This window comes from Mesoplodon mirus (genome assembly GCF_964341445.2).
Source record: "Mesoplodon mirus genome assembly, chromosome: 19".
In the NCBI taxonomy this organism is placed as follows: Eukaryota; Metazoa; Chordata; class Mammalia; order Artiodactyla; family Ziphiidae; genus Mesoplodon; species Mesoplodon mirus.
Genome location: NC_138995.1, coordinates 30,784,743 through 30,803,422, shown reverse-complemented (window position 1 = coordinate 30,803,422; position 18,680 = coordinate 30,784,743). Strand labels below are relative to the sequence as shown.

General features: G+C 40.5%; 1 protein-coding gene across 1 annotated transcript in view; it reads left to right on the top strand.

Moving 5' to 3' along the window:
- FTO (FTO alpha-ketoglutarate dependent dioxygenase) overlaps positions 1 to 18,680 on the top strand; it is a 372,431-nt gene that overhangs the window by 165,435 nt on the left and 188,316 nt on the right. The window contains exon 7 of the mRNA XM_082607937.1: positions 476 to 595. Within this exon, the coding sequence (XP_082464063.1) occupies positions 476 to 595 (120 nt within the window). The remainder of the gene's footprint in view (positions 1 to 475; positions 596 to 18,680) is intronic.

Here is an 18,680-nt window from a genome sequence, read left to right as displayed (position 1 = left end):
TGAATGTGACTGAAAACTCCCTCCCCAGCCTGACCTGGGTTGTCTCAGTAAGCTTTTTTTTTTTTTTTTTTGCGATACGCGGGCCTCTCACTGCTGTGGCCTCTCCCGTTGCGGAGCACAGGCTCCGGACGCACAGGCTCAGCGGCCATGGCTCACGGGCCCAGCCGCTCCATGGCATGTGGGATCTTCCCAGACCGGGGCACGAACCCGTGTCCCCTGCATAGGCAGGCGGACTCCCAACCACTGCGCCACCAGGGAAGCCCTCAGTAAGCTTTAAGACTACTATCTTCCTGACTTGCAAAAAGGCTCAGGAGACTCCAAGTTATATTGGGAACTGGTTAGGCTGAGCTTTTCTCACCTTTTCTCACCCTATGGCTGTGAAGTTACTGGAGGAGAACTGAGTGACGAAGTTTACTGTCCTTGATGGTCCATCATGGGGGCATTATAACCACAGTCTTGTCTTTATGATCCCCAGGTCGAGTTTGAGTGGCTGAGACAGTTTTGGTTTCAAGGCACTCGATACAAAAGGTGCACCGATTGGTGGTGTCAACCTATGACTCAGCTGGAAGAGCTGTGGAAGAAGATGGAAGGCCTGGTAAGTATCTGGGACCGGATTTCCCGGGATGTTGTGCTCTGGCAATCCTCGGCTGCCTAATTTGCATGGGTAAATGCAAGAGAAAGACAGGTATCATATGATATTGCTTATATGTGGAATCTAAAAAAAAAATGATACAAATGAACTTATTTACAAAACAGAAATAGACTCACAGACATAGAAAACAAACATGGTTCCCAAAGGGGAAGGGGAGGCGGGGCTGGATAAATGAGGAGTTGGGGATTAACAGATACATGCTACTATAAATAAAATAAACAACAAAGACCTGTGTAGCACAGGGAACTATATTCAGTATTTTATAATAATCTATAATGGAAAAGAATCTGAAAAAGAATAGATTTATTTTTATTTTATTTTATTTATTTTATTTTTGGCTGCGTTGGGTCTTCGTTGCTGCACGCGGGCTCTCTCTAGTGGCGGTGAGCAGTGGCTACTCTTCGTTGCAGTGCACTGGAGTCTCATTGCGGTGGCTTCTCTTGTTGCGGAGCACGGTCTCTAGGCGCATGGGCTTCAGTAGTTGTGGCGCACGGGCTTAGTTGCTCCACGGCATGTGGGATCTTCCCGGACCAGGGCTCGAACCCGTGTCCCCAGCATTGGCAGGCGGATTCTTAACCACTGCGCCACCAGGGGCCCCTAGATTTATATATATATGTATAACTGAATCACTTCGCTGTGCACCTGAAACTAACACAACATTGTAAATCAACTATAATTAAAAAAAAAAAAATAAAGACAAAAATGTCTAAATTAGTGAGTTAGGTTACTCTTGGGAAGGTAGTGGGGACAGCCAAGGATTTTGTCAGTACAAGCTTAGTTCAGTGCAGTGAACCTTTATTGAGCGTTTCTGATATGTAAGGCACCGTGTTAGATATACACTGGGAAGCGACGATGAGAACAGTACAACTCCTAAACTTCATTTGCATTTTTATATGCACCAGACACTATTCTAAGAGTTTTCCCGGTGTTAACTTTTAAAGTTCTTACAACAGTCCTGTGAGTTGCAGAAACTGTTATGAACCTTAATTTATAGGCATGAAAACCAAGCCCTAGAGAAATTAAGTGCCTCGCCCAAGGTCATGGAGTAAGTGGCAGAGCGAGATTGAAACCCAGGCAGCCCGGCTTTGTCGCTTGTGCTCTTAACCACTACATTCCGTTGAACAAGGAGAGAAGCATGAATATAGCCAGGTGTTGCATTAGCTAAAATGAAATCCTGTAATAGAGATTTAAAAAAAAAATCACCATCCAGAGGCCGGAGTATTAAATTCAGAGCACTGGAGCTGGGACAGTTGTGAAACAGCAGATGTGGCTTTTGGGGACCTTGGGTGGGGAGAAGTAGGGTCGGATAAGGCATTCAGAGAGAAGCATTAGGCCCCAGGAGCTGTAAAAACAAGATCAGGAGTGGGGAAGTACAGTGTGATCAGAGCACTGGATTCAGGGGATGTGTAGTAGGAAATGTAGCTAGAAGGCAAGTTGAGGCCACTTGGAGTAAGTCTAAATTAAAACAATAGTAATAATAGCAAATACTTATGTGATACTTATTAAGTACCAGACACTATTTAACTTTTATGACAACCCCATAAAGTAGGTATTTTTCCCCCCGTTTTACACATGAGGAGACTGAAGCACAGAAGGTTTACCTGACTTCCTCAAGGTCATACAACTAAGTTGGGGAGCTGGGATGAGAACTCAGGAAGACTGGCTCTAGGGTCATGCCATGTATCACCGCACTGTTCTACCTCCAAATCGTCAGGTTTGGAATGTAGTGGAAAAGTGATAAAAGCCTGCTGAACTCTTGAGAGAGTACCACTGCACAGACTTTGAGATGTGCTAGAAACAGTGAACTGATTTGCAAAAATGGGTAGTTATTGCTAATCCCTCTTTTATAATAATGAAAATATCAAGTCACAACCCTGACGGGGCCCCAGTTTGAAAGTCTGGGTCAGAGTCCAGAAGTCTCTGCTTTTCAGACATTTCCTTAAATCTTTAAACCGTGCCTTTTCATGAATATATGTCGGGGGGGGGGAATGTTGTAATCCTTTTAGTGTACTAACAATATCACAGAAATGAATTTCTCCAAAGACTTGAATCAGTGCAAAGTGGAGCATTGTAAAACTGGGTTTGGAGGTAATGAAAAGTTCATGCTGAAATTTCCTCAGTTAGTTCTGTTCCTAAAATTAGCCTGTGTAGAGTATGCTCCATTTTTATGGGATGTAGACATAAAGGCAGCTTCATTTTTAGGGAATTTCTTTTTCACCGTGTAATTCTGGTTTTGTTTGCATCTGAGTTAGAACTTCTTTACTTGCTGAACCTTGACACTAAGACATCAGTTTGACTTTGGGATTGTAATTTGACAATTCTTGGAATTAGAGCTGGCAAACTCTAACAATTAAACAATTAGAGTTGGCAAAATAAGAAAGAAACTCACTGATTTTTTTTTTAATGTTTTTGTATTGCTTTTTGTTCAAGGGCTTTTTTTTTTTTAAGTGAAATCTTTGGTTTTGTGAGCTTACCAGTGATGTTCATTATGAATTCACTTAAACTATTTAGTTATTTATATATTTTTAAATTTGGCGGTGATGGCACATTAGGTCGACTGTCTCCCTTTATAACTCTTGTGTAAAAATACTAAAAAGAAGAACAGTCTTGGGAATTCTCCAGAGCGAGTTTCCTTGCAGTTGGTGTGGCATTACTAAGTGTTCTGAGTGAAATCAATGGCCTCTGTGTCTCAGCAAGTCTCAGGATGATTGTTATCAGCAGAGTGAAGGTTTGGGCCAAGATAAAAGGAATGGCACTTCTAAATTAAATTTCAGCTTCAAGCCTTTTTTTAAATGACTTTTAGCAAATTCATAATAATTTACTTTTGCTATTGGAAGAGACAGAAGAGAATAGTCATTGGGCAGGTCTACAGTTCTGTGGCTGTTAGTGCAGTGCCATATGGTATTTGTGTGTTCTGGGTGGAATCGGCACTGGCTGGTTAAATTCCTACTTTGTACCAGCCCACCTCATATTTTTTCAGTTGTGAGCAGTAGGGGGCAATGTTGAGCTACCAGTTTGAGGCCCCCAGATGCTAAGCCTTTCAGGAAAATGCAGACAAATGCACCATTAACTGTCCAGAATTATCCCTGTTGCTTCAAGTTAGCTGTAATCTCCAAGATTCCATAACACAGGAAATCAGTTGTGGGTTAACAAATTCAACAGCAATTTAACATAAAAAGTGCACTGTTTGGTGCACATTTGGATTCTATAGAATTAGACTAAGCCAAACAGCCTTTCTGAATGTACTCACTTTGCTTCCAGGGAATATACGACTCAAAATGATGATCCTTTTAGACAAATGATTCTTCTTTATCGTTATGCTGTTTTGAATTGTAAAAATCACATGTGTGTTGTGGAAAGATTTCTCTAATTAATGTATTTTGTCTGTTCTGCAACATAGCATTGATCTCCTTTGGCGAGAAAATAAAACAAAAAACCTCGGGCAATATATACATTACTTTTCACCTTTTGCTTGTGATTAAAGCAACCTTTGACAGCCCTCATACCAGGGAAGAGACTTGTGTTGTAATTCCTCTCTGTCTTTGTGTTCATTTTTTTCCTTTGTGGTTGGAAAGGAGTAGTCTCAGGTAGGATATAAAAGAAGAACGGAAAATGAGCTTTGAAATCACATTTCTTCCATTAATGGTAATTGCTTCACATGTCATAACCAGTCACAAATTTTAAAAAGTTTAATCAGCTGTCTCTAAAACTCCCCTAGCCTCCACTGCCAATCCCCTGTTCCAGCAAGCAACATTTTTTTTATCACACTGTTTATTCTTAACGTTTCCCTCCCCGAGGATAGTTTTACTCTGGGCATGCTCTTGTGATGTAAATGTTAAACCTTATATTTGAATGACATTCTGATAAAATACCACATTTTCCCTGAATATTACCTCATGAAGTTATGAGCCATTAAGCCCAGAACACCAAAACCCTTTCTTTTCTTTTTTTTTTTTTTAAATTAATTAATTTATTTATCCATTTTTGGCTGCGTTGGGTCTTCATTGCTGCACACAGGCTTTCTCTGGTTGTGGCGAGCTGGGGCCACTCTTCATTGTGGTGTGAGGGCTTCTCATTGAAGTGGCTTCTCTTGTTGCGGAGCACAGGTTCTAGGTGCGCAGGCTTCAGTAGTTGTGGCTTGCGGGCTCTAGAGCGCAGGCTCAGTAGTTGTGGCGCACGGGCTTAGCTGCTCCGTGGCATGTGGAATCTTCCCGGACCAGGGCTCAAACCCGTGTCCCCTGCACTGGCAGGCGGAGTGTTAACCACTGTGCCACCAGGGAAGCCCCCCAGAACCCTTTCTTATAACCTAGGAAGTTAGCCTAGTCTTTCGTCTCATTTTGCCCTTCAAGAAGGTATTATGACACTAACACTATTCAAATATTTGTATTTGTGTTTTATTCTTTTTTAAAACCAGCCCACCACCCCACATCCAAGATTAGCGTATTATGGGGAGACTGTTCAGGATAAGAGAGAGTTACCATTTGAAAAGAAACTGTACAGGCTTTGCTTTCTGGGTAAAAAATATGAAAAGCCGAACTCTCCTGTGAGGTGAGGAAGTCTTGCTGTAGCCAGAGATTCAACGGATAGGCCATTTGTCTCTTAGGGTCTGGTATCGCACTTTGCAAAACTGACATTTATTTTACCTATAAAAATGTTTTAACACTATTGAATTCACAGTGATACAGAAAAGAATGCTAGGTGTGATGTCCTCTAAATTGATGACATTTATTCATTTCCTTTTGACCTTAAAAAAAAGAAAAGATCAATTTGGTATAATTCAATAGAATATTCTAGAATACTTTCCAGAGTAAACATTTGCAGAAGTAAGGATGATTTTTGTACTGGAGAGAAATTTCCTCCTTCTTTTTTCATTGCTTTTTTTTTTTTTTTTTCTAGAAGACAAGGGTAGATCCTGATCGTTTTGAATGTTTTGAATTGCATTTCCTGCCTTGACAGGTCCTCGTGCTGGGATAGCAGTGCATTTACATGGCAGTTGGCCTTAATAACCTTTATTGACTTTAGTGGGTCAGAGCCAAGACTGGATTATTTTAATGTATCCGTTTTGAAACAGTGTAAAACACAACATATAATTATGTTAGGTAAGCTATCGGCTACATTTAATTCTACCCATTTATGTTAAAATTTGGCACGGGAGAGCAGAGAGATGTGGAAAATGAGTAGGTGTTTTATTTGATACCGTTCAGTTTCTTGTTGTTAAAGTTTTAAGAGAGAAAGATACTTAAGAATGTGAAAGTTGTCCTTTAGGAGTTAGTTGTAATCGTTTAATTTCAAGATGAGTCATGCCTTTCAGCTTGTCATTCTGGCCTGTGTAAATCATCTGGGAAAGCTCAGGCCATGGAGCCTGTCCGTTGCTGTCTGGCTGAGCCCTTCTTAGTATAGGTTACACTAAGGTGGGGAATGATTGAGCCGAGTAGCAGTTTGTTTGTTTTTGGAGAGATTAATGAAGCTATCATCACAGTGCTTTAGATTAAATTCTTTGTAACTGAATAGAGGAACAAGGCTGCTTTTTCACATACTGAAATATATGCGAGGTATACTGGTTTTTGCCATCTTAATTATAGTTCAGTTAGCTAAGTTCATTTTAAACTTTCTTCCAAGATTAAAGATTTTTGGGGGTGTGAGGAAGAAAGTGATGTAAATATAAATGTTAATTTTTTGTCCGTATTAATGGTGGAGTCATCAACTTATATATATATGTGTGTGTGTGTGTGTATGTGTATATATTTATATATCTCTCCCCTTTAACGTTAATGTATATACTAAATTATATTTGCTAATATTAATCCTGTCTTCCATTTTCCAGTGTTAGCATTTCTGATATAGGAGCAAAGTATATTATAGTAATTTAGGATCTGGTGTGAAATGTCTAGTGGTTTTAAATGAAATTTTAAACTCCCTTTTCACTTTTTTGACTGGTACAGTGCTGAGTGGCTCAGGAGAAGCGTGGATTGGAGGCAGGTAAACAGTCACAAGCACCCAACAATTCAAATTGTGTATGCAGACTCTGAGCTCTGGGACCTTCTATGTTTGCTTAGCTTTGGAAATTTGGAGAAAAGAAAAAAGTAACTTTTCAGCTATAGTGGCTTAAAACCCTCGGCTCACATTTTTTCTTACCTTAAACGTGTCCACTGAAGGTTGGTTCTTTCCATATGCCTCCCTCTCCACCCCTACTCCAATTCCACACCTCCGTATTATTCTATTAAGAGTAAAATATCTGGGGGGAAATTGTACATATAATTTAACAATGAATTTCGAACAGGTTTTGATGCCTTTGATTGCCTTCTGGATTTCTCTCAGATTTTTCCAGTTTTTTCCTTTGTTGCTGCAGACTTAATGAATTAAGAAAAAAAAAGTGTTGTGAATCCTGTCTTTTTGGGAAGAAATTTACAATTCCAAGAGAATTCAGGCTTAAGCCTCAGAAACAGAATGTGCATGGAAAGCACAAAGGGCTGTGTTTATGATTCTCTTTGAAGTGTTTTTGCAACTGGATAAGGAAAATTTCAGAAACCGTCTGATAGTGTTCAGGGTAAATACTTAAACCCCTTTAGAGAATTTCACACACAGATACTGTGCAGCAGAAAAAAGGGATACTTATGTTTCTTAAAGCTACTACAGCCTACAGCTTTGTACTTAAAGACAGAGGTGTTGAATAGAATTCTACTGAGGATACATCCAGTGACAATATCTCCAGGAACATCAGAACAAACCAGTGGGTAGGACTTTCTGTTTTTAACCCTTCCATGAGCCGTATGAGAGCTGAGCTTTATCGGTACCAAGTACTAGGATGTGCCTGTTACATTCCAGGAATGTTAAGAGGATTGTTCCAGTGCCTCTGCTCTGCTCACAATGAGAAAAAGGCTAAAAATGCTGAAGATGGTGAGACAAAGCAACAGGAGCCGGGAGATTCCAAGTGAAAGCCTTGCCATCTCTCTTAACTCTTATTAGTTTGTGGAGAGAAAAATGGAATAAACAGCCAAGGTTTCTATTTGAGCCTAGTTTCATAGGCTTTAGCTACATTTTGTTAGCATTTGTTAATAAACACACAGACACACACACACACACCCATTTCACATATGTTTGATATATTTTTTAAGTAGACAAATTCTATTGTTATATATAGTTTTAACTACACTGGAATTCAGATTGATGTAAAGGTGTGAAGAGCCTACTGGTTTTCCCTGGGGAGCTATTGGAGCCTTAGCTGCTAGAGTTTATTTTGCATTGCTTTGACTAGCAGACCATCGTAGCATTTCAGATGTGAATTCAGAAACCTTCGGACCAGATTGGGGTGGTAGGACTTTCCATTTTTCCTAGAAAAGATAGAGCATAAAACAAATGTATACTTTATTTCCTCTGGTGTTTTGGGGGGTAGGGAGTGGGACAGTAAATTCAGCTCTAGTCTGTCATTTATCTTTTTATAAATATCTTTGACATATTCTAGAAGAAGGTCAGTTTAAAGGAATGAAATGATTTAAAAAACTAACAAACAAAAAAATCCGACAGGCCTACGGTTTTGCAAGGGAAGCAAGATTTCCAAAGGCTATGTACCAACTGTTGGGAATATTAATCAAGGTCTTAGGATCTTATTTCCCAAGGTGGTTATTGAATGGTCCCTAAAACTATTCCCTTCTGAAGAAAAGTGTTTTGATGATCCTATGAGAGAGTTCGTAAAATATAAAAATACTAGACACATGCAAGTCATCACCAGGAGTGATTTTAGAAGGAAGTGTAAACAGGTGTCAATTTTGGACCCCTTACTTAGAGGTCATTTGACTGAGTCTCCTTAGTGCCAGCATCCCTCCCTGTTTCCCATTTCCCTTCCTCTAGAACTAGGGTCAGTCCTGGAGCTAAAGGGACTCACAGTGGTCTGGAACTCAGGGCTACTCCGGTAATAAATACTTTGGGAGGCAGGGCTGGGCACCTTTCCGTATTTTGCAAAAAATGTCTCTATGGACAAACGGGCTCCAAGTGCCGAAATCCCAGAGAGCTCTGGGAACACATTAAGTCGACTCTTTTGTGCATTAAGGGTAACATAACCATCGTCCTGCTCTCTTCTTGTTGACATCTGCAAAAAATGACCTTTTTTTTAAACCAAAGGAAACTGATATGTTGCCTTTTCGGTCTTCCTGAAAGACTCTCTGTGATCATTTGTAGATGATATTCTTAACACCGTCTTTTCCCTAACACGTAAAGTATGATCAACTTTTTGGTATTTCCTTACACAATCACAGCCCATCTGGAACCATCTGTGACAATCTCATTTGTAAATTTTTCCTTGATGTGTATAAAAATCTCAGATAATCTCCAGCTTGGTTTTGATTGATTGACAAAATTAGCCTTCACATAAAAATCTGGAGTCTTATGGCCGTATTCAAAATTAATTTTCAGTGTTTAAGACAAATCTGCTCTGGTTATAAAGACCTGGAACAGGTGGTAGCTTGATACTATATATCCCACTAACTTAAATGTTATTAATTTAAATGAGCACTTATGAAATTGCCCAGAATTATGCATCAGATCTTCTTTAACAGATGTTGAGGGATTAAGAAGGCTTGTATTTTATTTAATGTCATAAACTTTTCATGCGGTTACCAGTGAATTTTTTTTTTTTTTTTTTGCGGTACGCGGGCCTCTCCCGTTGCGGAGCACAGGCTCTGGACGCGCGGGCTCAGCGGCCATGGCTCACGGGCCCAGCCGCTCCGCGGCATGTGGGATCTTCCCGGACCGGGGCACAAACCCGTGTCCCCTGCATTGGCAGGCGGACTCTCAACCACTGCGCCACCAGGGAAGCCCACCAGTGAATTTTTTAATGGACGAAAGTAGTGGGTTATGTCATTCCTTGTAATAAATTAGTATTTTCTTGGTTCTGGGGTCTCATATCTTGGGCCACCTGAACCGTAGTTGGGAAAGGTGTGCCCTCTTCAGCCGTCTAGTAATAAGTATCTCAAATGTAACAAATCCAAAACCAAACTCTTGATTCCCATAATTCCCCCTAGCCTTTCTCCCAGCATTGCACAGTATTGCACAGCCAGAAACCTTGGAGTTGTCTTGATTTATCTCTTGATTTATCAGTGTATCCAGTTAGCTCTATTTTCAAAATAGATTCATAATCTAATTATTCTTTACCACCCTCTCTGCTACTACCTTGATGTAAATAACCTCCCTATTTCTACCACTTACACGTCCACCCCTGTTAGAGTGTTCCTTTCAAGTATGTCAGGTTATTTCACTGCCCTGGCCCAAACTCACCATCCCGTTCAGAAATCCAACTTCCTTGTGAGGGGCCTAGTGCCCTCTAGGATCTGTCCACCCACTCCCTCCTCTCCCCACCTAAGTCTATTCCCCCCTCCCCCTCCTCCTTCTAGCCTTCTTTACTGTCTTTAGAACATACCTGGTTTCCTCCTGCCTCAGGGCCTTTGCATTTGCTGTTGCCTCTGTCTGGCACATTCTTCCTTCTCCTGACTCACTCTGTCACTTGCTTCCCAACTCTCTACTGCTGTCCCTCCTTGGAGAGGGTTTTCTCTGACTAAGCCCTCTCTGGTTGCAGAGCAAGAGTGGCTCTGTTCTGCTTTCCCTCCTACCGCTCTCCCCTGCCTGCCGTGATACCGTGTATGTGTTTACGGTCTGCCTCTACTTATAGAATCCTCATGAGGGCAGGGACTTTGTTTTATTCACTATTGTTTCCCCAGCTCTTAGAACAGTGCCTGATATTTAGTAGGTAATCGACCCCTAACTTGTTAAAGAAAATTAGGAGTTTGGGATTAACAGATACACACCACTATATATAAAATAGATAAACAACAAGGATGGACCTGCTATATAGCACAGGGAACTATATTCAATATCTTATAAATAACCTATAATGGAAAAGACTCTGAATAACTATATATATATATATATATATATATATGTGTGTGTATGTATGTATGTATGTATAACTGATCACTTTGCTGTATACCAGAAACTGACACAACATTGTAAATTAACTATACTTCAATTTAAAAAAAAAGAAATGGGGAGTTCCCTGGCATTCCAGTGGTTAGGACTCCACGCTTCCACTGCAGGGGGCCTGGGTTCAGCCAAAACAAAACAAAACAAAACAAACAAAAATAAATTCATGTTGGGTCAGCATTCCAGCCTTGCCATTTCCTCACTTTCAGGCTCAATAGCATAGCCTGCAATACATTCTTTTTAACTCTGTACATTTTCCTCAAATGTTAGGTCCTGCTTCCCAGGAATATTTTGGGGTTAGTTTTATTTTTAAACCAACGTAACCCTCCTAGCAGTACCCCCAAAACATCTTGCACATTAAAAAGTAATAATAACATCAAGAGCACAGAGGATGTACCAGAATGTTCTGTTTTATGCCTTTGGCATTTACACTGTGAAGATGGAGCAATCACTGGCGAACAACTTATGCAAATATGAAAACTCTTTTTTTAAAAAATGAGAGATGTAAGTAGGTTATTAAGTTTCCCCGAGTAATAGTGCTGTGAAAACTTAGAATCATGGTGTTTTTGCCTCATTTGTTAGCATTCTCCGTATTTTAGATTTCCCTATTCTTGAAGAACTTAATAGAGTGCAGTTGTCATAAAATTAAATGAATTCCCCAACAGAGCTTGGACTTTTCATGACTAATTTCCCAAGTTAGATAGGGAAAGTGGCGTGAACTGGACAGGTGTGGGGTAGAGAACTAGGGAAATCTCTGAGGAGCAAACTGACTTCTGCTAGACAAGCTGAAAACTGATTAAAATATTTATCATCCTTTGGGTATGCAATAGCTTTTGATGATGGAAGGCATGTTAATATTCATCTTTGCTGCTTGTCTACACTTCAGACAGATCCCAGGAAAGAATGTTCAGATGACCAGTTTTCTCTCCTCACCAGGAGTCCTTGAGATCCAGTACATCTTGGAACCAAGAAATGCCTTGTGATGTGATTGAGCTTTTCCTCTGGGGGGTGGGGATGGGAGGAATACAAACCAGGAGAGACCTTTGGACTGGAAAGCTTTAAAGGATTACTGCTTTCTCACAGGAAGTCTTTTGCCAGAACAAAGGGAGAAGTTTGGTCATTTTATAAGCAACAGAACTGCTGAGGCCAAGTCCATGAGGCTGACTTGGCTCCTTGGGGGGATCTAAGCCTTACAGAGGATTTTGGGGTACCTGCCAGTGGGGGCTGAAGATTCCCCTCTCCTTCCCCCTTCTCCCCTGTCTTTATTGAGGAAGTTGTTTGCTGCTGATGCCCAGGTCTTCTGACTGGTTCTTCTGGAGTGCTCCATCTTGTTCTCATCTTGAGACGGAATAAGTATAGATGGTGTCCAGTTAGGCAGTCGTGAACAGCATAAGGTGGCCTGCTGCGGTTCTCAAGACCTGTCTTTTTTTAAAAATTTTTTTTAATTGAAGTATAGTTGATTTACAATGTTGTGTTAGTTTCAGGTGATTCAGTTTTATATATATATATATATATATATATATATATATGTACACACACATACATATATATATACACGTGTGTATATATATATATATTTTTTTCAGATTCTTTTCCCTTATAGGTTATTACAAAATATCGAGTAGAGTTCCCTGTGCTATACAGTAGGTCCTTGTTGGTTACCTGTTTTATATATAGTAGTTTGTATCTGTTAATCCCAAACTCCTAGTTTATCCCTCCCCACCTTCCCCTTTGGTAATCATAAGTTTGTTTTCTATGTCTGTGGGTCTATTGCTTTTCTTTTTTTTTACCTTTTAATTTTTATTGGAGTATAGTTGATTAACAATGTTGTGATAGTTTCAGGTGTATGTGAGTCTATTTCTGTTTTGCATGTCAGTTCATTTGTATCTTTTTTTTTTTTAGATTCCACATATAAGCGATATATGATATTTGTCTTTCTCTGTCTGACTTACTTCACTTAGTATGATAATCTCTAGGTCAAGACCTGTCTTTTAATTATTTCTATTTTTCTTTAATGGGAGGAAGAATCTGGCTTATTAGTTTAGTTAATGAAGCAGTGTTGTTTTCTGTCTTGATTGGAATAGCCTTGATTATATTTTTGAAGACAAGTAAGAGCCCTGAAAGAAGCTGACCTTTTTATTGAGTTGTCTGAAAAACCTGGCAATTGAATAGAATATTCTCATAAAAGCAGCAATATGTGAAGACACTTAGTTTCTGTCTTTAAAATCTGAAAATTCAGAATCTTCCCCCTTTTGCCTTTTAGCTTCTATTATTCCATGCTGAGACATTTTTATGAAAGATACCTTAGAAAATTGGACAATAATGATATATTTGAAAACTCTTGAAAGAGTGAAAAAGAACTGTTTTTCTTCACCCTAGTCATTTAATCATTCATCTGCTCCACTTTGCATAGGTAGTGTGAAGTTATACAAAAAGTGAGGACTTGTGTCTCCCAGGTTGATAAGGCACAAGGCAGTAAGTAATTCAAAGGGAGGAAAAACAAAGGAGAAAAGTGAATTCTGACAGAGGCCTTTGGGAATACAGAGGATTTTGATAGCTAGAGCCAGGTGGAGTCTGCAAAGATGGCCGAAGCAGAGACACTGTAGTGGGAAAACACAAGCTCTGCTCACAAATTTGATTAGACTGGATGGAGTGTGCTTTGGGTGAGTCCAGTAATGAGAGAGATTAGGGAGATTAACAAGGACCTTCTTTTTCTAATGCATTTCTCTGTAAGGTAAGGCGCTCTCACCCTTTAATAACTGGCTTCCTATCAAAGTCATGGGAAGCAAAGTGCTAAACATGCACAACTAAAAATAAAATGAAACTATTTTATTATCTTGCATTTGCAAAGATTTTACTTGGGAAACAAGTCAAGACTGTATTATTTGCACTGACTCCAAGACCTATTTGCATCCTGAATACAGCGAACAAGCAACACTACATTTTCAGAAGGAGAATTACAAATGAGTTGAGGCTTTTTCCAACCAAGGTCTTTTTTTTTTTTTTTCCTCAAAAATTGAATACCGGACCTACTGTATAGCACAGGGAACTATACTCAATATCTTGTAATAACCTATAATGGAAAAGAATCTGGAAAAGAATGTAAGTATATACATATATATATAAATAAGTATGTATATATCTGAACCACTTTGCTATACACTTGAAACTAACACAACATTGTGAATTAACTATACTTCAATAAAAATAAAAAATTGAATACCAGCCTAATAATTTTGGACTTTGGTCAGAGGCAGGTCTTCCCTTGTGGGAACCACCTGTGATTCTCTTCTGTGTTTAGGAACCTTAGGTCTATTTCCTTTCTTTTTTTTTGGATATTGGAATTGTGGTTTGGAGGAAATGACATCTCCACTGCCTTTTCTAGAGGCAGCAGTCTTGAAGATGTAAGTACTTGCATAGAAGTGTTTTGAAATACAGTCAAAGTGTCATTCATGAGTTACTTGATTTGGATCAGGATAGCAGGTGTGGTAATCTGTCATTTCCACCGCTGAAAAAGAGCGTTTTCTTTCCCACGCGTATCTCCCCATTCTTTGGCTAATAGCTCCAAGTTAGTGATTGTGCACTCCACGCTGTCCTACATTTGCCATTGCACTTTGGCATGTCAGTCACACCACTTGAAAGACGGAGTCAGTGTTCGGAATGTAAATGGTGGCTGTTCATTCTGGTCTCTCCCAGCTTTATATATAGATTTCTGCTAGACTTTCACTTTTTCCCTCTGTGATGTTTTTATTTTCTAGTGACTACTTTGATTACTTCCAAGGCACGAGATGTTAATTCTTGAGTGATTAATAACTCTCTGTGAGTTGGTTCTTCAGATGCGAGCTTCTGCAAGATTGCCTTTGTTTCTGTTTGGGAATCTAAGGTCTTGAGATAATGTAGAGGCCACCTTATTTATTAGCGAGATGGAGAAATGACATTATAGGGCTACTGTTTATGTACCAGAGAACCTTATGAGAGAGTCACACCCAGGTGGCGCTTTCCTAGAGAACACAGTGGACTTCGTACTTTTCAGAATGCCTTCTCCTTGGATATCTCTTTTTTCCTCACAGTGCCAGAGAAACTGGTAGCAGAGATGTAGGCAGATTTGTCATTGTCTTTCCAGGCTGGAACATTAATCCTGTGCCCTTTATTTTTTGACTGTACCGTGGTACCCACACTGCTAGGCTCTGACAAGCTGAGGTCAACTGCGTGGAATCCTGGAGCATCAGAGTTGGAAGGGACCCAAGAGATGGTCACCGCATTCTCTTCTTTTTGGCAAAGGAAGGGCTCAGGAGGTACAGAGGCTTGTCTGGGGGCAACAGAGCCAGGTACTGGTGGACATAGAACCCAGATTCCCCAATTCCCAGTTCAGCATTTTCCACCATGCGCTAAGTCTCCCAGTGTCTATGCCTTCTCTGATGCATTCACCAGCTTTCGGCTGGATGCTAATAACAAAATATGATAAAAGGAATGTTTCTCTGGAGTCTTTTCTCTGCCTGTGTTTGGGCCTGGCATATCAAAATTAGGCTCTTTCGTGTTGAGGTAAACAATTGTTTCTGTTCATCCAGCGTCCATTCCTCCTTCTCTAACAGCCTCTGGATGTTCTTTTGGGGACCAGCTTCTTTTAGTGGATGCAGGTGGAGTTGCATTGCCTTCGTCTGGCTACTCCACAAGCATGGAACCTGAGCTAGGTCTTTCAGATCAGCTCTCCCAGGACTATTTGCTGACACATGCACATGGCGCCGAATTCAAAAAGTATCAAAGCATGTACAGTGCAAAGTAAGTCTTTCCCTCCACTCACTCTCCCAGACACCCATTTCTTTTTCCCCAGAGGCTAGCGCTATTCACAAAAATTTTTTTGTACCTTTCCAGAGATATTCTTTATACTTACAAATATTTATGTGCTTTTTTTTCAAATGAATAAACACGATATCTTAGAGATCTTTTCATATTTGTACATTCATTTATAACTGCATAGCTTTTCATTGTATGGTTAAATAAATTATTTAACTTTATTTATTTATTTAACCAGTCTCCTACTGTATTCAGTCTTCTGCTTTTGTAAATAATGTTTTAGTGAATATCCTAATATAGGCATACCTTGGAGGTATCGTGGGTTCAGTTCTAGACCACTGCAATAAAGTGAATTTGCAGGAAAGTTAATCACTCAGGTTTTTTGGTTTCCCAGTGTGTACAAAAGTTATGTTTACTGTAGTCTATTATGTGAATATTTTTAGAATCATGTCTAAAAAATGTACATACCTTAATTTAAAAATACTTTAAGGCTAAAAACTGCTGACTATCGTCTGAGCCTTCAGTGAGTCATAATCTTTTTACATTAGTAACATCAAAGATCGCTGATCACAGATCACCCTAACAAATATAATAGTAATGGAAAAGTGTGAAATATTGTAAGAATCACTGAAATGTGATTCAGAGACACCAAGTGAACAAATGCTTTTGGAAAAATGGCTTGCTTGATGCAGGATTGCCACAAACCTTCAATTTGTAAAAAACAATAATATCTGGATTAGAACTACTGTTCAACAGGTAAGTATCTGACCTCTCACCAAATTTGATTTGATTGAGTGGACAAATACATGAACGTATGAGTCAATTAACAGGAAAGATGTCTCACTTTAAACGAAAACAAATGTATTGAGTGCCTGCTGCATTTCCTAAACTCTGTGGAGGACTCAGAAAGGAAACAGACATCTTTATTATTGATATACAAGGTGGAAGGAAGATGATGTCGGTCAAAGGTACAAACAGAGATGTGAAAGCTTGGAAGATGGTGGGATACACGTGGATGGGTAGGATTTCGGAAGTCTTCTTGATCAGCAGGGACTTCTGAATTAAATCATATAGAATGGGGAGAATTTTGGCAGGTGGTGATGGGGATGGGAAGAGAGTAGACATCTCCCATGGAGGGAATAGCATGTGTAATGGTTGAGGATGGGAAATGCAGGTTATAGTTAAGCCTCCTAAAGTGGGGCTGGCAGTGCCCCAAAGCTAGTCTCCTTCTAGAGTTCTCTAACTCAGGAAGTGGTACCACTACCCACCTCGCTCTTCATGAGAGAAGCAGGGAGTCATCCTTGAGACTTCCTTCCCCCTTCCCACCCCACATATCCGCTCTGAGAACTTTTATTCCTGAAATATCCACTCCTTTACATCTCTGGTGCTACCAGTCTGGTCCAAGACACTATCACCACTCCCCTGGGCTGTTGCAGTAGCTGCTGTCTGGTTTCCTGTGTTCTTCACACAGCAACCAAGGGCAGTGTTTTCAAATGCAAATCTAACCATGCCCCTTCCTGTGTAAGCTCCTCCGTGGGTTCGAGTTGCTCTCAGGGTAAAGATTAAAATATTTTATCCTCAGCCCACCTCTTTTGCCTTTCCTCCCCTCCAGCCACTTCACTCTCCGTATTTCTCACCACCCTGGCATTTTCTCAACGAAGCCAATGCATTGTGCTTCCTTCTTCTTCAAGGACTTTGCACATATTATTGTTTCCTCTTCCTGGAATGTCTTCTTTCACCAAAGCATAGGCATAGATTACTTCTACTCTTTTTTCAGATCTCAGCTCAGTTTGCCACTTGGCCTGTCCAACTAGTCCGGTCCCTGTGCTGTCCTTTCCTGTTACCTTCATGAAAGCCACTCCCAGAAGCTCAAGCTTTACTCTGGATGCATTGAGCATTTATGGCAGATAGAGCTTAGGAGCACTTATCAGTTTCATGAAGATCCAGTGCTGCTAGAGACATTAAAATAGATGAAGTGATTTTTGGTGGTTAATTTGTGAATCTCATTAACCATCATCCCCTGGCAAAGAACAGGGAATCGTTGATCATATTGTAAAATAGAATGTGACTAGCCATGTGGTTTCTTTGTACAGATTCCTCCCAATTATTGGAATACAAGCCAATTCCATAGTATTAATTTGGGTACTGTTCTCTGCAATAAGACAGCCCTCACCAAATTTTCTCTGTAAGAGGCAACTCGAAAATGTACAACCATTCCGGGTAAGCCTCCTGGTGAAGCCATTGTCCAATTCTTAACGGTTGTGAACAGATGAGTGAATTGAGGAGGAGGAGGGGAGGATAAGCTGCCTCCAGGTGAATCTCAATTATGCCTTCTGTAACTATTCCTTTCCTAATTTTAGTATCTTCCAAACATCATTCACCTTAGACTTTAAGAAAGGCCAGGGTTCCTAGGGGTGGTCACATTTTTCTCTCCCTTGCTAGACATAAGCAATCCGGGAACCTTGGCCACCAACCTCTTCCTGTCAGAGAGGTCAGGAGCCTTTATCCTTGGGACTGCCCTATGCTTGTCTAGGTTGAGAGTCATGTGACAAATCAAGAAATATCAAGGGCCCGTATATTTTGGCACTAGGAGCCATGCAGAATCTCGACAGTGGTTTCAGCAGTGTCATTTAGATGCCATTCTTTCTTGTTCTTCCTGTGTTGATGCCCAGAGTCACCATCCAGCTTGAAGGGACCAGGAGGGTCTCTGGTCCAGGGTATCCTTGGCACAGATACAAGACTCCTCATGCTGACTGAGTTGGAATCTCCTGGTGAGAAGTGATTTGTTGTCCTGATTAGAGTGTAAACACTTGTTGCAGTTGAGTTTTGTCTCTCATGTGAGTTTTATTATGGCCTTCTGTATTTATAAACATGTCTCAAGCATGAGGGAGAAATGTGATAACTTTCAAGCCCCCAAGAGAGTATCCATTTGTTTTCTCTATGGCCTGAAATTAAGATAACTTAGCATCCTTCTCTGAGAGTCCCGTATCCCTCTTGCCTTGACCGGCTGACCTGGGATGGTGCCCAGATTGCCATTTCCTAAGTGTTCCATCTTCTAGTAGGGTCTGTAAAGTTTTTTGACAAAGTACTTTTTTTTTTTTGCGGTACGCGGGCCTCTCCTGTTGCGCAGCACAGGCTCCGGATGCGCAGGCCCAGCGGCCATGGCTCACAGGCCCAGCCGCTCCGCGGTATGTGGGATCTTCCCGGACCGGGGCACGAACTCGTGTCCCCCACATCGGCAGGTGGACTCTCAACCACTGCG